Source organism: Giraffa tippelskirchi, chromosome 7, assembly GCF_054371585.1.
Source record: "Giraffa tippelskirchi isolate mGirTip1 chromosome 7, T2T-mGirTip1v1.2.pri, whole genome shotgun sequence".
Lineage (NCBI taxonomy): Eukaryota > Metazoa > Chordata > Mammalia > Artiodactyla > Giraffidae > Giraffa > Giraffa tippelskirchi.
Window position 1 is genome coordinate 160,604,572 of NC_137281.1, and position 23,770 is coordinate 160,628,341.

At 48.0% G+C, this 23,770-nt stretch overlaps 1 protein-coding gene across 1 annotated transcript in view; it reads left to right on the plus strand.

The window, feature by feature from the left end:
- Nucleotides 1-8,052: 8,052 nt before the first annotated feature.
- KCNK13 (potassium two pore domain channel subfamily K member 13) overlaps nucleotides 8,053-23,770 on the plus strand; it is a 93,950-nt gene continuing 78,232 nt past the window's right edge. The window contains exon 1 of the mRNA XM_081510873.1: nucleotides 8,053-8,550. Coding sequence (XP_081366999.1) covers nucleotides 8,211-8,550 — 340 coding nt within the window. The 5' untranslated portion in view covers nucleotides 8,053-8,210. The remainder of the gene's footprint in view (nucleotides 8,551-23,770) is intronic.

The window sequence follows — 23,770 nt, forward strand, 5'->3', positions numbered from 1 at the left end:
CTGATTCTATAATTTTGATGCAAATGTTAAGATCCTGCAATATCCAAAGAAAATCTTGATAAAGAAGAGCAAAGTTGGAAGATTCACACAAAACTTTCAAGTAACCCTGTGGACTGCAGCCCGCCAGGCTCCTCTGTCCATGGGATTCTCCAGCAAGAATACTGGAGTGGGTTGCCATGCCCTCCTCCAGGGGGTATTCCCACCCCAGATCAAACCTGGCTCTCTTCATTATAAGCAGATTCTTTACTGTCTGAGCCACCAGGAAAGCTAAGTAATCTAAACATCGTGATATTAATATAAGGATGGACAAATAATGAGCAAGATACAGATTCCTAAAATAAATTCACTTGTGTCTTTTCAGCAAATGACACTAAAATAACTGAATATCCACACAGACAAAAGACACCTATACCTCGACTCTTACCTCATGCCATACAGAAACAAACCAAAGAAATAACACTTAATCAAAGACCAACATACAAAAGCTAAAAATACAATATTTCTAGGGGAAAAGAACCCATAACACTTATGCAACCTTGAGAGAGGTGAGGTGTCTTGATACACAAAGAGATCCAAATATAAAAGAAATGATTGATAAATTGAGCCTCACTAAAATCAAAAACATACCCATCAGAAAACATCTTTAAGAAAATAATTAGACAAGTCAGAGAATGTGTAAAATGTTTCTAAGATACATACCTGAGAAAAGACTAGCATCCTGTATCTATATAAAGAATCCCTACAACTCAGTAGTAAAAAAGAGAAACGGATATTCAACAGAGATTTGAGAAAGCAGATATGCTGATGCCAAAAGCTCACCTTCTGTGTACAATGGTGATGAATAGAATCTTGGAGACAGAGTTTTGAGTGAAATAGAAAAGAATAGCTCTGTTACTTTGCCAGGCAAAGGGGGCTACTGTGTGCTAATGATCGCAAAATCGTGTGTCCTCAACTTGGAGAAGATAGACCTTAATTGTTCAAAGAGGGCATGATCAGCTCACAGACATTCTTCTGATGCATTGGTGGTAAGGTTGAGTAAGCAAGGAGAGATAAGAAAGCCTTCCTCAGTGATCAATGCAGAGAAATAGAGGAAAACAATAGAATGGGAAAGACGAGATCTCTTCAAGAAAATTAGAGATACCGAGGGAAGTACGTCAAGGCTGTATATTGTAACCCTGCTTATTTAACTCCTATGCGGAGTACATCATGAGAAACGCTGGGCTGGAAGAAACACAAGCTGGAATCAAGATTGCCGGGAGAAATATTAATAACCTCAGATACGCAGATGACACCACCCTTATGGCAGAAAGTGAAGAAAAACTAAAGAGCCTCTTGATGAAAGTGAAAGAGGAGAGAAAAAGTTGGCTTAACGCTCAACATTCAGAACACTAAGATCATGGCATCTGGTCCCATCACTTTATGGCAAATAGATGGAGAAACAGTGGAAACAGTGTCAGACTTTATTTTTTTGGGCTCCAAAATCACTGCTGATGGTGGTTGCAGCCATGAAATCAAAAGACGCTTACTCCTTGGAAGGAAGGTTATGGCCAACCTAGATAGCATATTTAAAAGCAGAGACATTACTTTGCCAAAAAAGATCTGTCTAGTCAAGGCTATGGTTTTTCCAGTGGTCATGTATGGATGTGAGAGTTGGACGGTGAAGAAAGCTGAGCGCCGCAGAATTGATGCTTTTAAACTGTGGTGTTGGAGAAGACTCTTGAGTCCCTTAGACTGCAAGGAGATCCAATCAATCCATCCTAAAGGAGATCAGTCCTGGGTGTTCATTGGAAGGACTGATGTTGAAGCTGAAACTCCAAAACTTTTGCCACCTCATGCGAAGAGTTGACTCATTGGAAAAGACCCTAATGCTGGGTGGGATTGGGGGCAAGAGGAGAAGGGGATGACAGAGGATGAGATGGTTGGATGGCATCACTGACTCGATGGACATGGGTTTGGGTAGACTCCGGGAGTTGGTGATGGACAGAGAGGCCTGGCGTGCTGCAATTCATGGGGTCGCAAAGAGTTGGACGTGACTGAGCGACTGAACTGAACTGAAGGGAAATTTTCATGCAAAGATGGGCTCAATAAAGGACAGAAATGGTATGGACCTAACAGAAGCAGAAGATATTAAGAAGAGGTGGCAAGAATACACAGAAGAACTATACAAAAAAGATCTCCAAGACCCAGATAATCACGATGGTGTGATCACTCACCTAGAGCCAGACATCCTGGAAGCGGAAGTCAAGTGGGCCTTAGAAAGCATCACTACGAACAAAGCTAGTGGAGGTGATGGAATTCCAGTTGAGCTATTTCAAATCCTGAAAGATGATGCTGTGAAAGTGCTGCACTCGATAAGCCAGCAAATTTGGAAAACTCAGCAGTGGCTACGGAACTGGAAAAGGTCAGTTTTCATCCCAATCCCAAAGAAAGGCAATGCCAAAGAATGCTCAAACTACCAGACAATTGCACTCATCTCACACACTAGCAAAGTAATGCTCAAAATTCTCCAAGCTAGGCTTCAACAGTATGGGAACTGTGAACTTCCAGATGTTCAAGCTGGATTTAGAAAAGGCAGAGGAACCAGAGATCAAATTGCCAACATCCGTTGGATCATCGAAAAAGCAAGAGAGTTCCAGAAAAACATCTATTTCTGCTTTATTGACTATGCCAAAGCCTTTGACTGTGTGGATCACAAGAAACTGTGGAAAATTCTGAAAGAGATGGGAATACCAGACCACCTGACCTGCCTCCTGAGAAATCTGTATGCAGGTCAGGAAACAACAGTTAGAACCAGACATGGAACAACAGGCTGGTTCCAAATTGAGAAAGGAGTACATCAAGGTTGTATATTGTCACCCTGCTTATTTAACTTATATGCAGAGTACATCATGAGAAACGCTGGGCTGGAAGAAGCACAAGCTGGAGTCAAGATTGCCAGGAGAAATATCAGTAACCTCAGATATGCAGATGACACCACCCTTATGGCAGAAAGAGAAGAACTAAAGAGCCTCCTGATGAAAATGAAAGAGGAGAGTGATAAAGTTGGCTTAAAACTCAACATTCTGAAAACCAAGATCATGGCATCCGGTCCCAGCACTTCCTGGCAAATAGATGCGGAAACAATGGAAACAGTGACAGACTTTATTTTGGGGGGCTCCAAAATCACTCCAGATGGTGACTGCAGCCATGAAATTAAAAAGACCCTCCTTGGAAAAGAAGTTATGACCAACCTAGACAGCATATTAAAAACGAGAGACATTACTTTGCCAACAAAGGTCCATCTAGTCAAAGCGATAGTTTTTCCAGTAGTCATGTATGGATGTGAGAGTTGGACTATAAAGAAAGCTGAGTGCTGAAGAACTGATGCTTTTGAACTGTGGTGTTGGAGAAGACTGTTGAAAGTCCCTTGGACTGCAAGGAGATCCAACCAATCCATCCTAAAGAAGGTCAGTCCTGGGTGTTCATTGGAAGAACTGATGTTGAAGCTCTACTACTTTGGCCCCTGATGCAAAGAACTGACTCATTTGAAAAGACCTTGATACTGGGAAAGATTGGAGACGGGAGGAGAAGGGGACGACAGAGGATGAGATGGTTGGATGGCATCACCGACTCGATGGACATGAGTTTGAGCAAGCTCCAGGAGTTGGTGATGGACAGGGAAGCCTGGTGTGCTGCAGTCTATGGGGTCACAAAGAGTCAGACACGACTGAGTGACTGGACTGAACTGAACTGAAGGGTCAGTCAGTAGGAGTCAGCATCAGCAACTTTCAGGTCCAACTGCTATGGGGTCTACATGCTTGTGGGCAGCATATCATTGTCAATTATTGACTTTCCCACCTGGAGAGGGTTTCGGTACCCTCCAGATAGGTTAAAGATATTGCTGTGTGTGTACCCATTGTGGGGGAAACAGGACCTTGCCCCAAGGCTGCCCTTGACTGTGTGTTTCTTCCTGGTTTCACATCCGCACCCTTCCCTAATTAACAACTGCTTGATTCTGCCCAGTGGAGCTCAGGGAAGGTCAAGGATGCTGAATGAAGGCTGTTTCTTGTAAAAGGAATAGGGAGGGGCAGAGACAGGCTCTGTGCCCAGGAGCCCCACAGGGCCCTGCTTGGTATCAATGCAAACGGCCAACACACACATTAGTCAACTCAGGTGCTCAGTCCTGTCCGATCAAACCCTCACCTCCTGCATTGCAGGCGGATTCTTTACTGCTCAGTCATCGGGAAAGCCACAGTAGTCATCAGGGAAACGCAAATTAAACTACAGTGAGATACCAGTACACATGCACCAGTATATTTAAAATTAAAATGACTGAAACCGCCAAATGTTCACAAGGATGTCGGGCATCCAAAACTTGTACCTTGTCAATTGGTACAGCTACTTTGGATAAATGTTAGTTTCTTATAAAATTAAACACCACCACTATGGTTGCAAAGAGTCAGACACAACTGAGCAACTGAACTGAACTCTGACCCAGCAATTCCACTCCTAGGTGTTTACCCAAGGGGTATGAAAACATACATCCACAAACACTTGGGCAAGAATGCGCTTGTTTTATTTATGCTGACAAACATCTTTTTATTTTCTTTTTGGTAGTCCACTGATTTTTAATTGCACGTAGGGATAATTCATGGAGAAGGCAATGGCACTCCACTCCAGTACTCTTGCCTGGAAAATCCCATGGACGGAGGATCCTGGTAGGCTGCAGTCCAAGGGGTTGCGAAGAGTCAGACACCGCTGAGCGACTGACTTCACTTTCACTTTTCCCTTTCATGCCCTGGAGAAGGAAATGGCAATCCACTCCAGTGTTCTTGCCTGGAGAATCCCAAGGACCGGCGGAGCCTGGTGAGCTGCCGTCTATGGGGTCGCACAGAGTCGGACACGACTGAAGCGACTTAGCACCAGCAGCAGCAGTAGGGATAATTCAACAAATCAACAAGTATTTCGACCCCATGGACTATACAGTCCATGGAATTCTCCAGGCCAGAATACTGGAGTGGGTAGCCCTTCCCTTCCCCAGGGGATCTTCCCAACCCAGGGATCATACCCTGGTCTCTTGAACTGCAGGCGAATTCTTTACCAGCTGAGCCACAAGGGAAGTCCAAGAATACTGGAGTGGGTAGCCTATCCCTTCTCCAGCAGATCTTCCCAACCCAGGAATCGAACTGGGGTCTCCTGCATTGCAGGTGGATCCTTTACCAACTGAGCTGTCAGGAAAGTCAAACGGATAACAGTGGCAATATTATGGGGAAAAATACAGCAAAGCAGGAGGATAAAATTCCCTGCTCAGTCTTGATGCAATTTCGAATAGTGTAATCAGAGAAGACTTAATAATAAGGTGGCACTGAAGAAAGGCCTGAGGAGATGAGGAAGAAATCCAAATCCATATGGAATTTGAAGGAAATGTGGCAAATAGAGAGGAAGCATGTACAAAGACCCTGAGGTGATGTGTTCAAGGAAAATCAGGAACTCAGGAAGGGGAGTGAAGTAGATAATCTGAGGTCAGGTCACTAAGTATTTGTGTAAATTTAAACGATCTTAGAAAACATCAGAAAAATTTCAGCTGAGGAGACCGTGGTGCATGCCAAGCACTTTTAATAGTTCTAATTTCTATCAGTAAGGAGAGAATAAATATTCAAGCAATAAAAACGGACAGACTAGTAAGATATATAACATGGCTAGATCTCAGAAATACAGTGCTTTACACAAAAGAATACATAACTATGAATCCATTTATATGAAGATTTAGAACAAGCAAAACTAACTTCTACAAAGGGAAAACAAGTTGATGGCAGAAAAATTTAGAACAATGATTTCCTCTGGAATGTGGTTGGGAACTTGCTGGGAAGGGACCTGGGATATTTGGTGGATAGGTTGGATGGGTGTTTAATTTGCGAAAGTGAATGCATTTGCCGGAACTCATTTAATGGTACACTTAAGATTTGTGCATTTCATAGTATCTAAATTTTATTCCCAAAGAACAGAATCTGTAAGTAGGGTCGTATTGATCTCCACCGGCTTCCCAGGTGGCTCCGTGGTAAAGAATCTGCCTGCAATGCAGGGGTTTGATCCCTGGGTCGGGAAGATCCTCTGGAGAAGGAAATGGCAACTCACTCCAGTATTCTTGCCTGGAAAATCCCATGGACAGAGGAGCCTGGCAGGTTACAGTCCGTGGGGTCACAACAGAAGTCAGACACAACTTAGTGACTAAACACCAACACTTGAACTCGAGGAAGTAAACTGCAGGGAGAGGTGCAGAGTGGGGGCGGGGAGGAGGGGTGCACGGCTGCCTGCAGCTTAACTTTGAAATGAATCCGAACGAGTTGAGTTGATGGATGGAAAGAGGGAGGGGCAGGTAGGTAAGAAAGCGAGTACAAGTACAAGGCAGTTCACGGGAACATCCTTTAAACGTTGCGGTGGGGGACTCATCGCAGGACTCGCCCTGGGTGGACACACATGCTCCCCCTATAAGCGTTGTCCTCTAAAGCCCTTGCTCCCAAGAGGCTGGATAAAAGCAGGGCATCCTGGAGTGGATAATGGAGAGAAATGAGAGAGGAACACTGGCAGCATCAGGACTTCGGGTGGCAGGGAGACTGGCACCTGGAAGTGTGTGTGTTTTAATTCTCTGCTCCTGGCAGGATCGGTGGGTGGGTGCTGAGCCCGGGGCCACTCTCTGGGGAGGCAAGGAAATTCTCATTCATTGGAAGATGCCCACGCATCTCTTCCTCCGGGGTCCACCGTCACCCCCGCAGGCCAGGGGCCGGTGATTCCGGAGGGGCCGAGAGGGGCCGGGAGCGCGGGTGGGGGTGAGACGTGTCTGGAGGGGACGGAGCGGCCCCGGAGGGCCCGCGGGCTGGTGAGGCTGCCCCCGCCTACGGCTACCCATCTCCGGTCCGCGTCCAGAGGGGGAGCGCCGCAGCCCCGGCGGCCCCGCCTCGGGGCCGGCTTCAGCAGGTGGGCGCTGGCGCTGGGTCGGCTCCGCGCGGCCGGGGGCGGAGGACCGGGGAGTCGACCCCGCGACTCCACCTGTTGCAGCGCGGAGCGCGCGGGCCGCCCGGGCGGGGCACGCCGAGGACCCGGAGGGCGGTCTGGCCGGAGGGGGCATGCTCGGGAGGCGAGACGCGAGCGCGGCGCCAGCGCCCCCCGAACGGCGTGCTCTCGGGGCGGGGCCCCGGGAGGTTCGCGGGCGCGCCTGTGGCTGGTCGGCCTCGGGTGGGGATGGCGCTCTCCGAGCCGAACCCTGTCGGGTCTCTCGAGCCCGCCGCGGCGGCCAAACCCGGGCCCGGGAGCTGGAACTCTCCAGGGTCCTTGTCTCGCGGCCGCGCTCCTCTCCAGACCCCGGTCCTCCGCAGCTTCTCCAGGAGCTGCTGGCGCGCGGCACTCGCTTGCAGCGGGCGGGCCCGACACGTGGGCGCCCCCGGGCAGGGTCCGGAGGCCCAGGGCGCCCGGTGCGGGCACGGTGAGGGAGGCTTCCTGCGGGAAGGGCCCCTAACCTCCTCGTTCCCTCGCCGCAGCCTCCCTTTCTGGTCTCCCCCAACCGGGCCGCCGGCTGCCGCGCGGTGCGCGGAGGTCGCAGGCGGAGAAGCGCGCTTGGCACGACCGTTCTGTGTGTGCGCCCCCGGGAGCGGCTCCACCTAGCCCCTGAGCCCCGGCCGCCGGCCGGTGACCCGAGAAGCCCGAGGCCCCGCGCGACGCCGAGACCGGGGCGCGGCCTCACCGTGGACCCAGCGGGGAGGCACTTGCAGCGCCAGCGGACCGAGGCCCCGCGTCCCAGCCGTCGGCGGCCCGAGAAGCGACGGTCGAGGCGCCGGGGACCGCGGGACCCCGCTCCCCGTCAGCCCGCGAGGCCCGCAGACCCCGTCTCTGGGGGCGGGTCCGGGGCTGGTCCTGCGGACGCCCCCCGCCCTTCCCCGCCCTCCCCCGCACCCTGAGCGGGGCCGGACGCCAGTGGGCACGGCCGTGCACCCTCGGGCCCCGCAGAAGCGGGCTCAGCCCCGGGAGGGCGGGGCGGCGGGGGGCGAGAAAAGCGGATTTGAAACCGCGCGTGAAGGCGGACCTGGCAGCTAGCGCGGTCCACGCGGCTGCCCCCGGAGCCGCGCGGCTGGAGGCGATGGGAGAGGCGGCGGCCGCGCGGCCCGGGGTGGGCTGAGCGCGCGGCTGCGCCCCTACCTCCCCGGGAGCCGCGGCGACGGTCGGCCCGGGGCCCGGCCATGGCCGGCCGGGGCTGCGGCGGCGGCTGCGGGCCGGGCGGCGCGAACGAAGACAACGCGCGCTTCCTGCTGCTCGGCGCGCTCCTGGCGCTCTACCTGCTGGGCGGCGCCGCCGTCTTCTCGGCGCTGGAGCGGCCGCACGAGCGCCAGGCCCGGCAGCGCTGGGAGGAGCGCCTGGCCGGCTTCGGCCGCCGCCACAACCTGAGCCGCGACGCGCTGCGCGGCTTCCTCCGCCACTTCGAGGAGGCCGCGGCCGCCGGCGTCCGCGTGGACGGCGCGCGCCCGCGCTGGGACTTCCCCGGCGCCTTCTACTTCGTGGGCACCGTCGTGTCCACCATCGGTGAGTGCGCCCCGCGGGGCGGCGGGCGGGCCGGGCGCTTCCAGGGCGGGCCCCGCGTCCCGCCATCCCCGCGCCCGTCCGGGCGGCGCAGGTGGGACCTGCTGAGGGACCAACAGGTGACAGGGCCTCCTTGCTGTTTGCGGCGAGGTTCGCGGACCAGCTGCGGCAGAGTCACCTGGAGCTTGTTCTAAACGCAATCCCAGCCCCTCCCGGACCCCTGGAGTCAGAATCTGAGGTTCAGAAAATCCCCAGGGGATTTGAACCCTCCTTAAGTTGGAGACTCTCTGTTCTGTGAGATGCTCAGTTTAGTTAAGGAGCCTGAGCTTGAGTTCATGGAATATTAAGGAGAACGCTTACAAATCGGGATTAGAACCTACATTTATTAAATGAGTTCAGTCGCTCAGTCGTGTCAGACTCTTTGCAACCCCATGGACTGCAGCACGCCAGGCCTCCCTGCCCATCACCAACTCCCGGAGTTACTCAAACTCATGTCCATCGAGTCGGTGATGCCATCCAACCATCTCATCCTCTGTCACCCCTTCTCCTGCCTTCAATGTTTCCCAGCATCAGGGTCTTTTCAAATGAATCAGTTCCTTGCATCAGGTGGCCAAAGTATTGAAATTTTAGCTTCAGCCTCTGTCCTTCCGATGAATATTCAGGACTGATTTCCTTTAGGATTGACTGGTTGGATCTCCTTGCAGTCCAAGGGACTCAATGAGATGAGTTAGTGCCTTTCACAAAGCACTGATCTGAGGGGGAGACACATTTTAAAAAGACTGATCATGACTTCCTACTTAACAAAGAGAAAATAGATTAAATATGAGTTTGGAGGTAAGGAGGTGAAAGTGCTAATGCAGACGGAAATTGTCTCCCAGGCGGAAGCTGGTTGGGGTCTGCAGAAGGGGCCTATGGGCTGAACCAGTTAGTGCTGGCCTGATTGGGGTCTGGAGATGAACAGTGCTTCCCACTCTGGAAGAGGAGAGAATTGCTCTCAGGGTCCGGTGAGCTCCGTGATCTGTATGGGGTAGTGGAAGGAGAGCTAGGAAGGTCTTCTGGCCAATGGGGTGAGGGAGGGAGCTTTACTGCGGAGCTGGAGCTGATCTAAAGGCAGTTGGGAGCCAGTGAGAGTTTTTGAGGGAGAGTGTCGCAGGGCTGCCATCTGTTCTGCCTTTATTAGCAGCAGAAGGAAAATGGTTGGGGGTCTTTGCACTCCGGGGGCTTGCTCACCCTTGAATGTAATGAGTGATAAGGAGTTTTGGGGAAGATGCTGTACAAATTCTGAAGAAAGCAGAGGGCTGAAGTGGAGGACGGGCTTTGAAAGGCTTCCCAGAAGCGGAGTGGCTCAGGGCTGGCTGCCGGAACCCCGGGAGCACCAGCAGGGCTGGCAGGGGCTGGGGGTGCCGGAGAGCTTGTCCACGAGGCGGGTGACACAGCGAACTTCCCTGACGCTCCCACTCAGGGTCATCTTAGGCAGACATTCTGCCAGAAGGAGCACCGCGTGTAACAGAGATCAGCCTCGGGGCTGCTTAGTCAGGGAGGACTTCCTGGGCTCGTCTAGAAGCCCAGGGCCTCAGCCGGGGAGCAGGAGGCCAGGCGGAGGGGACTGGCGTTGTTACGGACCAGTGGGCTCCGCCAGAAGTCCGTGCCTGCTAAGTCGCTTCAGTCCAACTGTGCGACCCCATGGACTGCAGTCCGCCAGGCTCCTCTGTCCGTGGGAGTCTCCAGACCAGAACACTGGAGTGCATTATTCAGGAGATGTAAGACATGCAGGTTCGATCCCTGGGTCGGGAAGATCCCTGGAGGAGGGCATGGCAACCCACTCCAGTATTCTTGCCTGGAGAATTCCATGCACAGAGGAGCCTGGTGGGCTACGGTCCGCAGGGTCGCACAGAGTCAGACTCTACTGAGTGACTGACACCCAGCTGGTGGGAGATTTACGTCCTCCCCACCCTCTGCACAAGCCACCCGTTTGTACTTCCCCTGGACACAGAGGCTGGAAGGAGCAGAATATATGTGTAGACTGGTGAACCCCAAGGCCAGAGGAACCTCGGGCGTTGTGGATGGGTGGGCCTGTGAGCGCAAACGGAACACTGTAGCCCACGGGACAGAAGGAAGCCTGGACCAAGTGTGGAGTCGGGGCTCTCCATCCTGCCTGTGACCGGGGCCGGTCTCTTAGCATCCAGAGCCCCATCCTTCTCCCCTGAATCATCTGTAGGTGCCCACATTGGTACCTGGCACGTTGTAGCTCTTGAGTAAATATTAGTCCTTCTCCTTCCCACCACCTGCCCTGAAGCCTGCCCCTCCAAGGGTTCTTGTAAGGGATAATGAGCTCGTACAATTAATTGTTCTTTAAAAAGTACAAAGCACTGTATCAGGGTTTATTTTTACTCTCTCATCACTCACGTTCCCTTAAATTGTTTCATTAATTGCTGATGGAATAACGGTACTTGCTGTCCTTTATTGGGGTACACATTAGGCATGCACTGTGATTTTTATGTGGAGATGTGATGCAGCTACTTGCATAAATTAATCACAATTTCAATCAACATGATTCATATGGTAAGTGTGATTATCCCTATTTTATAGATGAGGAAACTGAAGCTTCATGTTCTTTGTAAAGAAGAAAAAAACCATCTGTAATGACATCACCTAAAATTAATCATTGTTAACATTTTGATACATTACGTTTTTTAACTGAAGTCTAGTTGATTTACAATGTTGTGTTAGTTTTTTTTTTTTAATACATTTATTTATTTTAGTTGAGGGCTAATTACTTTACAATATTGTAATAGTTTTTGCCATACATTGACATGAATCAGCCATGGGTTTACATGTGTTCCCCTTCCTGGACCCCCACCCACCTCCCTCCCCATTGTGTTAGTTTTAGATGTACAGCAAAGTGATTCACTTATACATACATAATGCCTATTGTTTTTCAGATTCTTTCCCTGTATAGGTTATTGCAAAGTATTGAATATCGTTTTCTGTGCTGTACAATAGAGCCTTGTTAGTTCGTACATTCTTTTCTATTTTTTCCCCATGGACACACATGTACATACATATTTTTCTAAATTTGGATCATATTCTATAAACCATTTATATCGTGTATTTTAACTGTAGTATTACCTGACGGTTTTTTCTTCTAAAAAGTGGCGCCACTATGCTTTACTATGCAAAGATGTTGAGGTAACGGATAACAAGAAAGCTTAGAGTGGAATAATCATAAAATGTAAATAAACTTCAGAACTAGGAAAAAATAACAGAAACACGGAAAGCAACTGGATCGAGGAAATTGCCAGAGGGGAGCTTCGTCTTAGCTTCAGTTCCCTCAGGTGTAGACTCTGAGCAAAGAATCTTAAGTGCAGCTGGTTTCCTGGGACACAGGGAGGTGAGGGAGGAAGCGATACAGGAACGGGAAGCCCGTCAGTGCAGGGCACGCTGCTAGGCGGAAACCAGAGCGGGCAACTGATTCTTAACCCCAGGTTGGAAGCTGTGGAGAACAATGCAAAGCTCATGAACCCGACTAACCCCGGGTAAGGGAGCTGGGGTATTTATACACCACGCCCATCAGAAACTGGTTAAAAGCTGCTTAGAGGATGCAGGGAAGCACAAAAACAATAATTCCCAGATACTTCTGACCTGATTTTTCCTGGAGAGCGCAAGAGTAGCCTTCTGATAAGATACAGGCACCGGCCATTTGAAATCAGGCCAGTGTGCCCAGACTGGTTAAGGGAGATCCCAGGGGCTGTGGACTGAGGATCACCAATGACTATTCAAGCTTCAAATGTGGCTGTGACCCACACTGGAATTCTGATGAGAAAAAAGGAAGCATAAGCCTTTTCCCAGGTTGCAATCCCAGTATGATGCTGAAGCTGAAGCTCCAATACTTTGGCCACCTGATGTGAAGAACTGACTCATTGGAAAAGACCCTGATGCTGGGAAAGATTGAAGGCAGGAGGAGAAGGGGACGACAGAGGATGAGATGGCTGGATGGCATCACCAACTCAATGGACATGGGTTTGAGTAAACTCCGGGAGTTGGAGAGGGACAGGGAGGCCTGGCGTGCTGCAGTCCATGGGGTCGCAGAGAGTTGGACACGACTGAGCGACTGGAAAACAGCGGCAGTCCTCAAAAATATTTCCCCCTTGGCATTTCATATGGGAAACATTGCATAGGACCATGGATGATGCTCATAAACAGTATTTTTTTGGAAAATGCAATTGAGGATTTCATGCAACTGTTGTCTGAGACCTTTTTAAAAATTTTTTTCTGATATGGACCATTTTAAAGTCTTTACTGAATTTGTTACAATATTGCCTCTGTTTTATGTTTTGGTTTCTTGGCCCCAAGGCATGTGGGATCTTAACTCCCTGAGGAGGGATCCAACCCACACCCCCTGCAAACTCCACACGCAAGGGAAACCAAAGGTTTAAAATAGAAGGAGGAAACAGAAGAAGAGAAACCAAAGTACTAACAGAAGAAATGTTTCCAGAGGTTAAAAAAAAGACTAGGGTCTTTCTAGGTTTCAATATCTCTCATTTCGTATTTTGTTTAACAATTAATTAGTTGACATTTATAATCTTCAGATGGAAGGAACTCACCCACTGCCAAGCAGGATTTTGAGGGGGGATAAAAAGACATATGCATCAAACTACTGCACAATTGCACTCATCTCACACGCTAGTAAAGTAATGCTCAAAATTCTCCAAGCCAGGCTTCAGCAATACATGAACCATGAACTTCCAGATGTTCAAGCTGGTTTTAGAAAAGGCAGAGGAACCAGAGATCAAATTGCCAACATTCGCTGGATCATCGAAAAAGCAAGAGAGTTCCAGAAAAACATCTATTTCTGCTTTATTGACTATGCCAAAGCCTTTCACTGTGTGGATCACAATAAACTGTGGAAAATTCTGAAAGAGATGGGAATACCAGACCACCTGACCTGCCTCTTGAGAAACCTGTATGCAGGTCAGGAAGCAACAGTTAGAACTGGACATGGAACAACAGACTGGTTCCAAATAGGAAAAGGAGTACGTCAAGGCTGTATATTGTCACCCTGCTTATTTAACTTTTATGCAGAGTACGTCATGAGAAACACTGGGCTGGAGGAAGCACAAGCTGGAATCAAGATTGCTGAGAGAAATATCAATAACCTCAGATATGCAGATGACACCACCATTATGGCAGAAAGTGAAGAACTAAAGAGCCTCTTGATGAAAGTGAAAAAAGGGAGTGAAAAGTTGGCTTAAAGCTCAACACTCAGAAAACTAAGATCATGGCATCCAGTCCCATCACTTCATGGCAAATAGATGGGGAAACAGTGGAAACAGTGGCTGACTTTATTTTGGGGGGCTTCAAAATCACTGCAGATGGTGACTGCAGCCATGAAATTGAAAGACGCTTACTCGTTGGAAGGAAAGTTATGACCAACCTAGACAGCATATTAAAAAGCAGAGACATTACTTTGTTAACAAAGGTCCATCTAGTCAAGGCTATGGTTTTTCCAGTAGTCATGTATCGATGTGAGAGTTGGAAAGCTGAGCACTGAAGAACTGATGCTTTTGAACTGTGGTGTTGGAGAAGACTCTTGAGAGTCCCTTGGACTGCAAGGAGATCCAACCAGTCCATCCTAAAGGAAATCAGTCTTGGGTGTTCATTGAAAGGACTGATGTTGAAGCTGAAACTCCAGTATTTTGGCCACCTGATGAGAAGAGATGACTCATTTGAAAAGACCCTGATGTTGGGAAAGATTGAACGCAAGAGGAGAAGGGGACGACAGAGGATGAGATGGTTGGATGGCATCACCGACTCAATGGACATGAGTTTGAGCAAACTGCAGGAGTTGGTGATGAACAGGGAGGCCTGGCGTGCTTCAGTTCATGGGGTCGCAAAGAGTCAGACACGACTGAGCGAAGGCCCAACCACCAGACCACCAAGGAAGTCGCTAATTGAGACGCTTGATTTAAAAGTCAGAGCAGTGAATTTTCCTGGAAGTTATATAGAGGGATACACTGATCACAAGTTAAGTATTTATTTGAAATTATGCAGACATTCATAAATATATATTATGAAGTTGTTAACCATTAAAAAATCAGTGAGAGCAGAGTCAAAGACAATTTGACAGCTTCTCAAAGTTTAAACGTAGAACTTCACATGAAATTCCCCTAAAAGAATTGAAAGCAGAAACTCAAACAGATACAGGAACCCCTCAGAGACATCGTGAGTCCAGCTCCAGACCACCGCGGTAAAGTGAGTGTTGCAATAAAGCGACCTCTTGCCTCCCTGGTGCATGAGAATTTGTGATTACACTGTACTGTAGTCTGTTAAGTGTGTAATAGCATTATGTCTAAGAAGTTGTATATGCCTTAATTTAAAAATGCCTTATAGCGAAAAAGTACTGACCATCACCTGAGCCTTCAGCGAGCCAGTCTTTTTACAGTGGTAACATCAGGGTCTACGGATTACAGACCACCACAGCAATATAACAATAAAGAAAAAGTGTGAAATATTGCAAGAATTACCAAAATGTGGCGTAGAGACGTGAAGTGAGCAAATGCTGCTGGAAAAATGGCATCTGTAGACTTCCTCGTCACAGGGTTGTCTCAAACCTTCAGTTTGTGAAAAACCCAATCGCCGTGAAGCACAGTGAAGCAACGTGCAGGGAAAAGAGGTCTGCCTGTCTTTGCACACCAGTGCTCACTGGAGCCCTGCCACAAGGGCCAAAAGGGGGAACCAGCCCAAGTGTCTAGCATCAGATGAATGGATTAAAAATGTGCACGCCTACAATGGACTGTTATTCAGCTATAAAAAGGAATGAAGTTGTGGTGCATGCTGCAACATGGATGGACCTTGAAAACATACTGAGTGAAATACACCAGACACAGAAGGACAAATATAATTCCACTTATATGAGGTGCCTCAGACAGGTGCTTTCCATGGGGAGGAAAAGTAGAATAGAGACCACCAGGAGCTGAGGGAGCAAAGGAAGGCTTACTTAGTGGGATTTTTGTTGGGGATGATAAAGTTTTGGCTGTAGATAGTGGCGATAGTTATGTAACAGTGTGAATACGTTTAATACCACTGAATTGTGCACTTATGAACGGGTAAAATGACAGATATTCTGTATATTTTACCATAGTGTGGAAAGTCAGAACAGAACGTTAAAACACAGCTCAGGGATGTTGGTTCTGAAAGAGGCTGGAGAGCAGACCTGCACCAAGAATGGGTTTGAAGTGCAGTTGGAGAAGCAGATTGACAGTATGACCTGTCAGTGATCCTCTCTAAGTGCCCTTTTCACTCAAGCAGGCGTTTGTTAGGCGTTTGTTTCTGTGTTTGCCCGTGTATTTATAACTCAGCTTTTGCCCACAAAGGATATGAGATCATTTGCAAATTGATATGGTCAGGGTAGGCTTAAAGCCTTGGACTACTCCATAATCTCAGTTCAGTTCAGTTCAGTCACCAGTCGTGTCCGACTCTTTGCGACTTCATGAACTGCAGCACGCCAGGCTTCCCTGTCCATCACCAACTCCCGGAGTTTACTCAAACTCAGGCCCATCGCGTTGGTGATGCCATCCAGCCATCTCATCCTCTGTCGTCCCCTTCTCCTTCTGCCCCCAATCCTACTCAGCATTAGGGTCTTTTCCAATGAGTTAGCTCTTCACATCAGGTGGCCAAAGTACTGGAGTTTCAGCTTCAGCATCAGTCCTCCCAGTGAACACCCAGGACTGATCTCCTTTAGGATGGACTGGTTGGATCTCCTTTAGGATTGACTGGCTGGATCTCCTTGAGTCCAAGGGACTCTCAGTAGCTTAATATAATAAGAATCTTACCAACCCCCCCGCTGCCACCAGAGCCCATTGTGGGCGAGGGGCCTCCCCAGGACAGTTGTCTCCCGGGTTGGCCCAGCGTTCCAGGCTTCGTTTAGCTTGTGGCTGATCTTCGTCGGCTGATGCCTGCAGGACTGCTCGGGAAGGGACGGGAAGGGCTGGGGAGTGAGGCACCGGCAATTAAATGGCCACTGCCTGGTGGTGACAGGTCACCTCCACGTGCTTCATTGACCACATCAAGGACATGGAGAACCACACCTGTCCCGTGAGTCCAGAATGGGTAAAGCTTGATCTTGGTGACCACACGGACGCCTACCACACGTATGTGTACAGTGTGCTGGAGATGGATGCGAGTGAATTGAAGACTTGGAGGGGGTGGGAAAACATGAGTAGGAATGAACAGTTAAGCCGCAAACTGTTAATACACAGAGAGATGTGTCAGGAGGACCTACGCAATCGCCAAAAATGAGCCCCAGAGTTGGCTGTGAGTTTTCCGGTTGTTGAAAGAGGCAAGGACAGCCATTAAATGATTGCTTTACTCAGTCTGATGCTTAGAAAACACCCACCTCTTCTGAAGTGTGAATAACAATGTCGTCTATAGACTCATGAAAAGGACGGGATAATGCGATGAGTAATCTCCACACTCTCCGCCATCAACGCGCAAGGGAAGCCTGTGCGCCTGCATGGCACAGCGAGCCGCAGGGCACGGTGCAGCTCAGTACAAGCCCCTCTTGCCCAGGTGCAGGGTGGCGCAGAGCCATACCCGGTTCCCAGTGGTGGGGTCCAGTAAGAACATCCTGAATTCTGTACTGGCTGTTCCTAAGCGTCACCGTCCATAAGAACTCCCCTGCGGGGACTGTGGTGCCTGTTTCGGCGCAGGTTTAGGGCCTGCAGTCAGAGCTCCTGGTGCCTTTTGAGAAACTTCCCTGGATGGCTCTCAGTTGGCAGAACAGGGAGTGCACTTAAGGCGTGTGTGATAGGAGTTGGGCTACAGTTGGAAATTGAGACCACCGTCGAGGATTCGAAATCAAGGATTTCCCTGGTGGCTCATATGGTAAAGTGTCTGCCTGCAATGAGGGAGATCCGGGTTCAATCCCTGGGTTGGGAAGATCCCCTGGAGAAGGAAATGGCAACCCACTCCCGTACTCTTGCCTGGAAAATCCCATGGATGGAGGAGCCTGGTAGGCTACAGTCCACGAGGTCGCAAAGAGTCAGACACGACTGAGTGACTTCACTTCACTTTCACTTCGAGGATTCTTGCTATTTGAAGTGTGGTCCTTGAATCAGCAGGATCAGCATCACCTCGGACCCTTTAGGGATGCAGAGTCTCAGGCCAGCCCCATGGTCCTTGAATCAGCAGGATCAGCATCACCTCGGACCCTTTAGGGATGCAGTCTCAGGCCAGCCCCATGATCCTTGAATCAGCAGGATCAGCATCACCTCGGACCCTTTAGGAATGCAGAGTCTCAGGCTGGCCCTGGACCAGCTGGATTAGAATCTGCTGGGTGGTCACCTGCGTAAGTGCGGCTAAATTTACACTTTTCTGTCTGACCTACTTCACTAAGTATGATGTTTTCAGAGGTCAGCCATGGTGTAGCATGCATCACAACTTCTTTCCTTTTTATGGCTGAATATTGTTCCATTGTAGGCATGAACATTTTTGTGTATCCATTCCTCTGTTCATAGACACTTAGGTTGGTTCTTCCTTTTGGTTAAAGGAAGCCATGTTAAATTTTGAGAACTCTGGAGTCTAGAAGGCTGCTGACAAGGTGGGTCCCTCGCTGAGCTTCAGGACTTAGACCAGCTGCTAGAGGCGCTGGAATGGAGAGGAGGTGAGACGTGCATCAGCTGGTGGTTAAGGAGGCGAGGAGCATAGTCATCTCGAGCAACACTGCGGATGCAGGGATGTGCTGGCTCTGGGCTGAGCGCGCGACTGTGGCTGGTGTGAGTCTGGGATGCTCAGACTCAGAGACGCCCCCCTCAGTGGTAGGCCACTCAAAGTAGGTGACCAGAATAATTGCTTTACGATGTTGTGTTATTTCTGCCATACAGCAACGCAAATCAGTCATCATTATACATATATCTCCTCCCTCTTAAGCCTCCCTTGGTAACCCCCCATCCCAAGCCTCTAGGTCGATGACCAGATTTTCAACAACAGTTTTACTCATTTTAACTAAACAGAGATAATCATACTGGTGCCCTCTGTTGGTCCTAGGTGTGGTTCATGATTAGAGCCTCTGTAATGTATCCTAGAGGGGCTTCCCAAGTGGTTCAGTGGTAAAGAATTTGCTTGCCGATGCAGGAGATGAGGGTTCAATCCCTGGATCAGGAAGAGTCCCTAGAGGAGGAAATGGCAACCCACTCCAGTGTTCTTGCCTGGAGAATCCCAGGGACAGGGGAGCCTGGCGGGCTACGGTCCATGGGGTCTCAAAGGGTTAGATATGACTGAGCAACTAACACTCATTTTCCATATAACCATTATAACATGAGCAGACTGTTGTACCAATAGATAAAAATTAATCTCATTATAGTTAGATTTCTTTGATCTGTATTAAAGTTGATTAGTTATTTTTAAATCTGTATTTATTTGGCCGCCCTGGGTCTCAGTTGTGACATGCAGGGTCTCCGGTCTTCACTGCTGCCTGTGGGCTCTAGTTGCCCGACCAGGGATCAGACCCAGGCGCCCTGCACTGAGAGCGTGGGGTCTTAGCCCTGGCCTACCAGGGGGCCCCACCAGGAGCAGCATCTGGATTTCTGCAGTTCACTTAAGTATCTGCTTCTGCAGGACACTTGATCACCACGGAGGTGCGTCTGACAGGGCCGCTGCCTCCTTGCACGGCCTCTAGTCTCTGAGACGGGTTAGAGGCGGTTACAGTTCCTGACTCTGCTGATTCTAATGACTGGCATGCATGTCGTCATCCATAAGCCTCTACTATTATTTTCCTCCCCTTTCTTTTTACAGTATTTCCTATTCACTTTTCCAAGAATTTTATGTGTTTAATTAATGTATAATAGTTTCTTTAGCCATACTTAAATTGTTGGATTTGGGGGTTAAATGCGATTTTTATTTTTCAGTCTTGTGTTTAATAAAAATTATGAAATTTATTGAGTGCTTACCATAGGTTATACCCAGTACACCTCTTTGCATATGTTTAATCCTTATAACAACCCCATCAGGGTAGGTACTATTAGTATTCTCAGGTTGCAGACCAAGATCTGAGACCCAGAGACCTTCCAGGCAGTGTCTGAAGCTCCCAGGGGAAGTACTGTGGGGTGTCCCTTCAGAACCTTCACTCTGACCCACTACTTCTTTGCCCTTTCTTCCTTTGGGGTCCTAGTGGGAAGAATTGCCAGTTAAAGAGGTCGCAACCCCTTTTTTCAGTGTGATAGTCCTTAGGCGACCTGGGATAATAGAAGACAGAGATGGTCCGTTTAGTAGAATCTCAGGATGGTAAAAGGTTTGGGTGGAATTCTCCAGGCAAAAATACTGGAGTGGGTTGCCATTCCCTTCTCCGGGGGGATCTTTCTCACCCAGGGATCTCGTGTCTCCTGCATCACAGGCAGAATCTTTACTGTCTGAGCCACCAGTGAAGCCCCACCCTCCTTTATTTTTTCTGCCTACCTCCCAGGATGTCCATTTAAAGGAAACCTGTACATTTGATTGAAATACTTGATCGTCCTCTCAAAGTTGCAGCCTTCTTCCCATCACATACTAATGTGCCTAGAATCTGGCTGCCCCCAGAATTTTACTCTCCAATTTGGACATATTTGATCCCATAAGCCACTTCCTGACTCTGCCTATGAGCAGAGTATCGGCACCAAAGCTGTCTGTGTCTTGGGTCTTCCCTAGTATTAAGCATCTGATGAATCAGATTGATCTTAGAGACCAACCAGTCAAGTGGCTTTCAGACTATGTTCCAAGGAGCCCTGGGCTCCTAAGGGCTGTCTTGCAAGCCCAGGGGTACACATCAAGTTCTTATCTCTGCTGTATGTATTTACTTACATGTGTCCAAAATATTTATCCTATTCTGCTACCTTTTTTATGACTCTTGTCTGGGATGTAGAAAAGATTTGTATACTCAAATACTTCCATGCTTCATGATGAGAATTGCCTGGCTGGATGAAGCACAAGCTGGAATCAAGATTGCTGGGAGAAATATCAGTAACCTCAGAAATGCAGATAACACCACCCTTAAGGCAGAAAGCGAAGAGGAACTAAAGAGCCTCTTGATGAAGGTGAAAGAGGACAGTGAAAAAACTGGCTTAAAATTCAACTTTCAAAAAACTAAGATCATCGCATCTGGTCCCATCACTTCATGGCAAATAGATGGGGAAACAGTGGGAACAGTGAGAGACTTTTATTTTCTTGGGTTCTAAAATCACTGCAGATGGTGACTGCAGCTATGATATCAAAAGATGCTTGCTCCTTGGAAGAAAAAACTATGACAAACCTAGACAGTGTATTAAAAAGCAGAGACATTACTTTGCCAATAAAGGTACATCTAGTCAAGGCTATGGTTTTTCCAGTGGTCATGTATGGATGTGAGAGTTGGACCATAAAGAAGGCTGAGTGCCAAAAAAACTGATGCTTTTGAACCGTGGTGTTGGAGAAGACTCTTGAGAGTCCCTTGGACTGCAAGGAGATCCAACTAGTCCATCCTAAAGGAAATCAGTCCTGAATATTCATTGGAAGGACTGATGCTGAAGCTGAAGCTTCTGTACTTTGGCCACCTGATGTGAAGAACTGACTCATTAGAAAAGACCCTGATGCTGGGAAAGATTGAAGGTGGGAGGAGAAGGGGACGACAGAGGATGAGATGGTTGGATGGCATCACTGACTCAATGGACATGCGTTTGAGTAAACTCCAGGAGTTGGTGATGGACAGGGAGGCCTGGCATGCTGCAGTCCATGGGGTCACTGAACAACAAATACACTCATTTTGACTGACATTTTTTTTTTCTATATTTTTTCGTCAATGTGAGTCCTCTCCATGGTTGAGATAAATATTCTCACCCATTCTCCATTTAGTTATAATTCATCACATGCTATTCAAAAGGACTTTTTTTCAAATGTTTTTGTATAGTTGGCTATATAATTATGCTTTATTTCTAAAAGTATCACATAATGATTTGAGAATGTGCATTTTCCAGAGTTCTCTTTTTCATTTGAGTGTTTCTTTACATCTTGGTATCTGTATATATCTCCACTGGGTTTTTTTATGTTACGGAATTTTGGAGCAGAAGGGGACATAATCTCCACTCTCCAAACATAGTAAAAAAATATATACAACATTGTGTGTCTGAGGACATATACATTCAGTGTTATTGATTTCATCACTTGAGTAGCTTTAAATTCTGTTAATACTTTTATCTCTTAATGCTTTATATGCTAACACCTATTTTTAAACTGTTGCCTCAGCACACCAGGCTTCCTTGTCCTTCACCTGGAGCTTTGCTTAAACTCATGTCCATCGAGTCGGTGATGCCATCTGTCGTCCCCTTCTCCTCCCACCTTCAGTCTTTCCAAGCGTCTGGGTCTTTTCTAATGAGTCAGCTGTCCACATCAGGTGGCCAAAGTATTGGAGCTTCAGCTTCAGCATCAGTCCTTCCAATGAGTATTCAGGACTGATTTCCTTTAGGATGGACTGGTTGGATCTCCTTGCAGTCCAAGGGACTCTCAATAGTCGTCTCCAACACCACAGTTCAAAAGCATCAATTCTTTGGCACTCAGCTTTCTTTATAGTCCAATTTCACACCTGTACATGACTACTGGAAAAACCATAGCTTTGACTGTATGGACCTTTGTTAACAATGTGATGTCTTTGCTTTTTAATGCACTATCTAGGTTTGTCATAGCTTTCCTTCCAAGGACCAAGTGTCTTTTAAATGGTTACATTTGATTAAATTCCTACATTATCTTAGCAGAGACTTGCTGACTTTTAGATCGTCTCTCTAGCTGTAATTTTGAAAGTAAACCACTTAATTTTTAATTTCCCATTTTTGAATTGAGGTATAGTTGATTTACAATGTTGTAGTTTCTGGTACAGCAAAATGATTCATGTATACATATATATATATTCTTTTTCATCTTCTTTTCCTTTATGGTTTATTACAGGGTATTGAATATAGTTCCCTGTGCTATCCAGTAGAAACTTGTTGTTCAATACATTTTTATGCTTTTATTTTTGACAGTTTAAAATATTTCTCTAGGGGAGTTGGCACACATGAAATTTGGTCTCATTTGTATTATCTTTTTCTCTGTTATTTTCCTTTCACTTTTCAATTCTATACCTTCTATTACAGTAGACTGGGTATCCTTTTTGTCGTTTTTAAGTACAATCAGAATAAAATCTTACCTAAATTACCTGAGGATAAAAAAGCAATTTCTACCTTCATTTTTTATGTTTTTTTATAAAACTGAGGCTTCTTTCTCTGAACGATAGAGTTTGCATCTTTGGTTTTAGCCCCATTTTCTCTAGCCCCCTTGTCTCTCCAACTCCTCGATGTATATTATTCTCTGGAACAGAACATAAACTTTTTAAAATTACATTTCTGCACCTGTGAATCTGCCTTGAATCATCACATCTGATAAGTGATAACACCCACCAGCTCCATCGCCCTTGTCTCTCTAGTGATTTCTAGCACTTTGCTTTGTTTGTACTTTCTTCTTCATTTCAGTTCTGTTGTTTCTTTTCATGCCTCTGGACCTTAGGGCTTTGATCAGTAATTTACTCATTACCATTGCATTTTCTCAGGCCTTGCTTCTGCTTTCAAGCAGAAAGTAAAGGCCAGATAATTAACCTTCACGAGAACGGCTTTCCTACACGGTCTGAAAATCCTGCTCTAGCGCTGAGCGGAGCGCGAGGACAGGGAGGGGACAGTGGCTTCAGCACCTGCTGCTCCTGCGCCTGGTGCTCCGTGCTTCTCTTCTGTCTAATTTTGTGACCACTTTTATTAGCTCTTCAGTCTTGAGGTTGGATTGCTCCTTCCTGTCGCCTGCAGCACTGTTTCTTTGTCTCAGATATTAAAAAGGAAAAGAAAATGACAAATACAGTATCAGCCACAGTTTGTGTTGGGCAGTTATAGCAGAAAACCCCAGTAACAATGGCTTCATCGCGTAGAGGTTTCGTTTTCTTGTCTGGTGAGAAGGTCGGTGTCTGCGTCTTAGCACTGGGAGAGCAGTCCACGGGGCCACCAGTGTCCCACGCCGTCCTTCCGTCCTGCCCGGGCAGCTTAGGTGGCAGCTCACTCGCTTGTGCTCACAGAATGGTTGCTGCGGTTCCGGGCCTCGGGCCTGCCCCCGAGGCAGAAGGAAAGAGGAGAAAAGGCAGAAAGCGTGTGCCAGTGAGTCAGTCCCTAGAAGGGGGTTTGCCTGGAAGTCTCCGCTTCTGTTT